This window comes from Egretta garzetta, unplaced genomic scaffold (genome assembly GCF_000687185.1).
Source record: "Egretta garzetta isolate BGI_Z169 unplaced genomic scaffold, ASM68718v1 scaffold14, whole genome shotgun sequence".
Lineage (NCBI taxonomy): Eukaryota > Metazoa > Chordata > Aves > Pelecaniformes > Ardeidae > Egretta > Egretta garzetta.
In genome coordinates this window covers 1270304-1278307 of record NW_009259588.1, presented here as the reverse complement: position 1 = coordinate 1278307, position 8004 = coordinate 1270304, and the positions used below count along the sequence as shown (strand labels likewise).

At 45.2% G+C, this 8004-nt stretch overlaps 1 protein-coding gene across 1 annotated transcript in view; it reads left to right on the top strand.

The window, feature by feature from the left end:
• The window catches only part of NFATC1 (nuclear factor of activated T cells 1), a 105313-nt gene that overhangs the window by 34460 nt on the left and 62849 nt on the right, over positions 1–8004 (top strand). Inside the window, exons 3-5 of the mRNA XM_035893474.1 lie at positions 1209–1411; positions 4480–4652; positions 7009–7149. Of these exons, the coding sequence (XP_035749367.1) occupies positions 1209–1411; positions 4480–4652; positions 7009–7149 (517 nt within the window). The remainder of the gene's footprint in view (positions 1–1208; positions 1412–4479; positions 4653–7008; positions 7150–8004) is intronic.

The following is an 8004-nucleotide window of genomic DNA, read 5'->3' as shown; positions in this document are numbered from 1 at the left end:
TAAAAAAGCCACAAATCACTTTTTAAGATTTAAGGAGCGTGAAAGCAAGCAAAACACAAATATCAACAACATTTAATATGGTTTTCACCACTTGCTTTCAGCTTTGGACTTCCGTGCACCGCAAATGAACAATGTTGCTCCTCACCAAATTATGATCAGTGGTCTAATTTTGGTCTGTCAGATTTAGTGGTCAGTGCAGGGATGGTGGCTAAGTTGTGCCCAAACCCACCTGAACCATTCGCAGAGGAAACTAAACCTAGATCAAAGCGAGCAGGTTTGCTCTGGGATGGCACATCTCCTGCGACAGCCCACCTTGCCCACGCTCCTCTCTCCTGTAGAGTTGCTGCATCCTCCCTTCCCTTGGGAGGGGGCCTCACAGCTAACCGCTGCAGGGTCACTGGTTTTTGTGAGACTCGTTTGCCAGCAGCAGCGTGAGGCAGAGGTTGGAGCGGTCCCCAGACAGCTCCACCCGTGGTCTCCTTCGCACCAGTGTGAACCTGGAGCAGCTTCTTGAGGAGATGGTGGGGATGAGGTCAGACTCCGCTCCTGCTCCCGCCCCAGCCTGTGGCAGAAATAACTCTTGTTGTCATCAGAGCGTTCACTGTAACATGGATGAGGTTCAAGTCAGGCCCAGTAGCTTCAATGAGATTTTTGTGCGATTATAACAAGAATTTGACACACATGGTGAGCTACTAGTCATGTATATGTGATCTGTGTCCACGCTGTCCCAGGAGGTATTTACTAGCATAAAAATCGGTTAATGAGGGGACGTGTCCCAAGCAGCAGCCTGTTGCTGCATGAGGGGTGACCCGGGAAGCTCGGCATGGGCGAGCTCTGTCCTTTCCACTTGCAAACTCCATCAGTTTTGCCACCCTCAGCACTGGGAGGGAACATTGACTTAATTGTGGTTTTTTGCTGAACGCCCCGGCAGAATTTATGCAAAGTTTTCTGTGGACGTAGCAGGAGTGCTCAAGAGCTCACCCCAACTAAAGCGCCTCGGGTCCTTCAGGATAATGAGACATTTTCTGAGTGCACCTTTTTATTGTACCAATATTACGTTACAGGAAAAATGGAAGGGGGGAACTTAACACATAGCACCTGTCACAAGTTCTCTCCTTGAATTAGGCTCTCCTGCTTATAAAAATTTAATTGATTCCTAGCAGTTTATGTGCATGGTGCTCAGTGGGCGTTTTGTGTTCTCTTGCCAGCTACACGGTTACTTAGAAAGCGAGCCGCTCACGCTACAGCTGTTCATCGGGACTGCAGACGACCGCCTGCTGCGACCCCATGCTTTCTACCAGGTTCATCGAATCACCGGGAAGACCGTTTCCACCACCAGCCACGAAACAATACTTTCCAACACCAAAGTCCTGGAAATTCCGCTTCTTCCAGAGAACAACATGAGAGCAATGTAAGACCCCGGCACCGTATCTGACTCCTAGCAGTTTCCTCTTGGTCGCCCCACTTGATTTCTTCTGTGTTGATTTTTTTTTCTTTTTTTTTTTTTTTACACTGTTTTCCTATCTTTTTTTTTTTTTTTTTTTAAAGTTCTCTCCATAATAGTAGTTTTTCACAACTTTGCTGGGACAAATTGCCCCTAATCAGCTTAACAACAAAATTAACTTCACAAATATTTATGACAGCTGATTGCTTTCATTCTAGAGTTTCAGCCAATGTGCTTATTTGCCATTTAAAATAAGTATCTCAGTTACCAAGCTGTAAATATCTCCTACCTCAGCTCCTGCATTTAGTTTCTAAATATGACACCTCTTGCTCCTCTACGCACTAGCACAAGGAACAGGGACTATTAAAATTTATCTTTGGATGTCAAAGGAAACTCTTAGAGAGCATTTCCAAGTACCCTAGAGTATTTTTGAGATGAGTAAGACCACTCATTTCTTACGTAATAAAACCCAGCATTTTTCATGGCATTTGCTTAGAAGCAAAGCTTCCAGATCTAAGAAGACGAGTAAAGGTGAGACAACTTACAGATTTGAGTTATTAAACTGGGGTAAGTTTAGTCCTATACAGAAGAGCAGGCATGGATGTCTTAGGATCTCTGAATTAGTAGGAGCCTGAGTGGTAAGTGCCCTGTAGGTCCATTACACACGGGTATATGTCACTATAGGGTTCAAATGTCCTTCTGTGGATGTGACATATGTGAGACCTTCCACATTATTCAATCCCATCCTCTCTGCCCTCGTCGTTCAGATGATCCTAACCCTTATCTGAGGTGTCTGCCTTGGGAGGAATCTGTGCGTGCTTGCGTGCATGTACGACTCTCGGTGTGCGTCTAAATGTGAATGTATTCATATTTATATACGGATGCATGCACCTTTGTGTGTATGTATAGGGAGATAGAAAGATAAGTAGGTAGGCAGACAGAAAGCAAGCAAAAAGTCTTGGCCCCACCAAGCCAAATACCACGGGAAAATCCCAGGGAGCTTACTAAAATCACAGTTCCACTCCTTGTTATTCATACACTTTTCCGCTCCTTAATGAAGTGAAAAATGGTATCAGACACCTGAAGTCCTTCCGCACGTGGTGGTTATTAGAAGCTGGTTTGCAGTGTCATGTACAACATGCCCCGGAGTGCCTCATGTAAATAGAAGAGCTAGAATGTGCTTAGCTGCATTGCCAGCTGGGCTTAGGCTGATCACTCAAGACCTGAGGACCTCGGTCAGTGCATTGTGTTAAAAGTCATGACAAGGCTGCAAAATTACTGGCCCCATTTGCTGTCGTCATAAGCTGGCACGCCGCCACGGAGGTTATTGAAATTTCACCAATTTGTACCCACGCAATATTTACTGGGCCCTTTGTTTATCCAGTTTGAATCACATTTTTGGCCATCTAGGAACATTATTACCATTTCAATCATCTTTCTCCCTAGAATAAAGGTAGTTACATGGTTTGGGAGCCAAGCTGAATATTTTTGTGACGTGAGTGCCAGATCGTAGTAGAGCTCTCTCAAGAACCACAAACAATGCTTTGGCATATATAAGCCTTACACGTCAGTAGTCTAAATCCTCCTGTAGCACTAACAACGAATTGAAATTTGGAGCCAAGGACTTTTCTCACACATTACTTTGTGTATTCAGGCCTTGAGTCAGTGAGACACTGAAGCTCATCTGCACATTTAAACTTTTGCACATTTAACTACTCCTGTTGACTTCAGATTTTAATGTCCATGACTTTACATAGGCCTGAATTTAAATGCTTTTTCTCCTCTGAACTTTATTGGCTCTTTTTAGTTATTTTACAGGTGTTGCTACAGGACAGACAGTATTGAGAAGCATACTATTTCTTCTGTAGCTTATGGATCTTTGCATAGAATTTTGACACGAGTACAAATACTTCATAATTCTTATGGCTTCACCTGCTAATATGCATTGTTGAGAAGCTTTAATACTTTCATTAGTTTCTTTGATCATCTCTGCAAGGGCCTTTTCGTTATTCTGAAATCCATACTTAAGAAAAAATGCAGATCAAACCCGTGCTGCCATAGTTCTTGTTTGCAGTTTGCTTCAGAACAGAGCTTCAAAGGTCTGGAGGGGGAATTAAACTCTTTGAATGCAAAATAAAATTAAACTATGCATATTCAGTGTAATAAAATGCATGCCAGAGACCAGTACCCAGAAGGAATTGCCATGTAGGCTTTGTAGTTGTGGCCAAAGCAGAGGTATTTTTGCAGTGGGTTTTTGAGTGCGTGTGTTTACATATCTTTTGTTCTGGGAACTTCCTCTGTTGAAATTTGCTTTGACAAAAATCCTGACTTGTAAACTCATCCAGTTAACCAAAGTTAAAAAAGAAAAGGAGAGAGAGAGGTCAGAAATAATAGTAGTCCTATCTGACAAAAAGCACGTTTTTCCCTGATGCGGAGGGAGGACTCGTGAGTTCAGTTTTTTTCACGGAGAGCTTCAGCTCAATGCTCGGCTTGGGAGTATTTCCAGCTCATTCAAATGCAAACACATTGACAGTAGAACTGACCTCAGGGAGAGCTGTGCTCATTAATAAGCATTTTCAGGACTTTGCCCTAGAATAAAAATAATGTCAGATTTTTCTCTGAATTAGCTGTAATGAGTGAAATCGTAAGTAACTCTGCATTCTAGGTTAGTAACGCTTTGTGCACTACTGTCTCCTCCCATTGACTTTTTTAGTTTCACTCTTTCTTTGGGCTTTGGTTAATCTGTAAGCGCCATCCTTAACAGGATGTGTTGGGGAGGAAGATCTTTTGGATTTTCTCCCTCTGGGAACTGAAGTAACATCCTAGCCTGTTACTAGAGATAGCCCCAACTTAGCTACTTGTGGATGCAAGTACGAGGCTTAACAAAGTCTGCTGTGTTCAGCCTGGTCATTGGGTCATGTCTGACTCAGATCTTTAAGAAGGATGTACAGGAGAGAGGGGAGATACTGCACACTCCTGTCCTCCTGAGGTCTGCTTGAAATGAATCTAATTGCTCTGCGTTTCCTTTTGGACAGCATCGACTGTGCTGGGATATTAAAGCTCCGAAACTCTGACATCGAGCTGCGCAAGGGAGAAACGGACATCGGTCGGAAGAACACGCGCGTGCGGCTGGTCTTCAGGGTTCATATCCCGCAAGCCAACGGCAGGACCCTCTCCTTGCAAGTAGCCTCCAACCCCATCGAGTGCTGTAAGTAGCAAAAACCATCCTTCTTTTGCTGGGTATTATGCCACCCCCCACACAGTCTTTGTCCACCAACATGCTATATATGCTGGTTTAGCTTTACCTGCCTGGTCAGTGAACCTCAGTCTGCTTTCCAAAAGCATGTGGTTTATACTGAAGACAAAACACCCGGGTCTTACAAAAAACCATGTAACTTTGTGCATTGATTTCTATAGGAAAGAACACACTTAAAAGAAAAGTAGAGTGCACTTAAACTAGTAGTAGATCTGGGAGTGACAAGGCTTTTTTTTTTTTTTTTTGGTGACTCCCTATCATATAGGTAACTGCTGTAGGAGTTCTGGAAAACGGCTATCATGTCCTATTCACTCTCTGTCTCCCTATCAAAAAGCAAAAAACAGCAAGCAAAACCCCAGCCTCTTTGCTGCTGAGCCAGCGGTGTACTAGAGCTGACACACTGGCACACGCTGCCGGCAGCTTCAGAAAACCTTCAGAAACCAGGTTTCTGCACTGGGGTCTCTTTGATTGAACAGACTGCTTTTTACCAGATGCATTGGGGCACCCTCCAAAGGTGCTCTGTAAGCCTCGTCAGCCTCCCACACACAAACCAAAACCTATTTGCTTCGTGTAGCTTTAACACTCCAGCATAAGTGGTGGAAATGGAATTTCAGTCATAACTCCCATTGCTAATTTGGTCAGCTGGATGTACCGAAACAGTTTTTTAAGGTTTTGTTGGATTCCACAAAGTGGATCTTTCTGATGCCGGCAGGGTAGGGAGTAACTTAATGTCTGGCAGGTATGTGGGGGGTGAGCTCTGGGAGTGAGGAGCAGAGGGGATGGGGAGGAATTGTCCCTGCACCATTGCCAGGCTGGAGTCCCACACAAGGTGTCTGGCAGGTCCTGGAGCACGTCAACATTTGACCTCTTGGAGGCATGGTGCTTTTTCAGGGATCATTAATAGAGAGGCCACGGAAAAGAGCATTTCTGCATTCCTCTTGCAAAAGCAGTGACAGACTTTCAGACCAGCGACAGTACTCCATCCTTTCGCCTAGGGTAGCACCGCTGCCGCTCTGGTGGTCCCAGTCTGCAAGAGAGGCAGAAGTTGCAGGAAAGGGTAGTGCTGTTAGACCAACAGTGATAGCTTCTCTCCTCCACAGTCAGTCATTTAAATAAACAAATGAGCATTGGCAGTGGGAAGGGAGTTACACTGAGATACGCCTATGTTATTTGTGAAGAATAACAGAGCCTCCTTACCTATAGCAGGTAGACTGGCATAAAGCCCTGTCTTCTGTCCAGGATATGCTATGACATGAACAATTTCCCCTTTGTTTCTTATTCAAGGCAAGTTCTAGGCTAACAGGCAATGCAAAAAAAGGAGAGGAGTTGTGGTTTCATCCATCTGCTGTTGAAGCTGATGAGAGCTTTTCAGTTGCTATATAGCAGGATAACCCACAATTTAAATACATCCTGAAGTGCTCGGTGCAAAGGTGCCAAGCTCAGGAAGCCACTAAACATGAAGCCGATTGGATTCGTGTCAGTGAACCGCAGTTGTGAGGGTTGTGTAACAAGCAAAAGCGTGATAAGTGCCTCCTAAAAGGAGCGGAAAACAGGAGAAAAAAATAAGTGCTAGTGTTATTTCCAGTGCAGAGTGTGGAATAAGCTGGTGCCAAAAACTTCATGCATCTCTTAGTGCATGTGACACCAGGAGGAACCATGTAATCTGGATAAAATGTCTCATCATCCCTTGAAGCACAGCCACGCTCACTCCGTGTCCCAGTTGGGGGGGATAAAATATGTGCCACGAGAACACCGGATTCTGTTTGCATGGATCCACATGTGCTTTGGCACTCAGGTGCTGGTGGAAATACGCTCGCTAAACTGTGAACTTTGGCTGGATCGCGTGGCCCGTGGCTGCTGCCGGTGCTGCAGGACAGTTTGCAGGATTGACAATACAGCGTTTAGTGACTGAAATCACATTTTGGACACGGATGGTCATCTTGTCGTGTCTGTCTTGCAAACACACAGCATGTATGTTACAGAAAACATAGAGAAAAGTATTTTAAATAAACGAATTTCAATAAAAATACACTTTTTTATACAGTACAGATCAAGCTGAGTTTTAAAACAGCTTGTTCTTTGTGAGCCTTCTGAATCTGTACTGCTGTGTTTGATAACCCTGTGGTTCGCGATCAAGATGCTTGAAAACCAACCATGTTTCCTGCAAACCTTCTGACCTTTCTTTGTTTCTATATCAAAATCAGCTTAGATTATGAGGGTAAGCATTAAGTTACTTACTAATGCAGTATTTACTTATTTGTGTGTGTGTGTTTGTGGTTGCCTTTTTATCTTCTTTATAACTCTCCAGCTCAGAGATCTGCCCAAGAACTGCCTCTGGTGGAGAAGCAAAGTACTGACAGCTTTCCTGTTATTGGAGGGAAAAAAATGATACTGACTGGCCATAACTTTCTGCAAGATTCCAAAGTAATCTTTGTGGAGAAAGCACCAGGTATGTCTTTTCAATCTAGACTCCAGTCTGCCTTTTTTCCCCTGTTCTAAAATCTCTGCCAAATGATGAAAGCATAAATGCAGTAATGACATTTTCTTCTGCATGTAATATGTTTTCCATGTCCCTGGGCAAAGCTGTGAAAGTGATCTGAGCTGATGTTGGGGTTTCACACTGTGGCAGGTGTAGTTACAGGTAGACAACAGCAACATTGAAAGTTGAAGTTGGGCATGTGTTTTTCGAGCAAACCCTGGCTGCACTGGGCAGGACTTGTGAAAGGTCCTGTTCAAAGCCTCGTGTCCCTGCAAAACCTGCGAGGCGGTGCATCTTGTTAAATCTTCCTCTAATTTGTGGAAGAGGGAGTTACCAGTCATGTGTATGCGCACACATGTGTCTCCTCCTGCGGCGGTCGAGACCGGTGGCGTTTACAATCCACAGGCTGAGGAGGACTTGCAGCGCATGCACGCTCGTTCAAGTGAGATGTTTCTGGTTTACCTCGAGGACGGGGGCAGGACAGCCGCTGGCTCCCCCCTTGCACAGCGCCTCCCCCTGCCGTGGGTTGGTGGTGGGACCGGTCCTCCCAGGGAAGGGCCCTCGGCCAGGCTGAAGAAGGGCAAGCGGTGTGGGGCGGGAGCTGGGGCTGGAGCAGGAGGCGTCGGGAGGAGCGGTGGTCAGGGGGTGACAGTGCGTAACGGGCGTGAGTGCCCCCACGGGAAAAGGCGGTGGGAGCAGAGCTGTGAGTCAAAGTCAGGCTTTCAGATCGTTAAGGGTAGTTTTGAGTCTTGTTTTGGAAAGGGTTTCCGTGGCGCTGGCACAAGCTGCAGATTCCTCAGCTGCCCGACTCCACCCTCCCCTCCC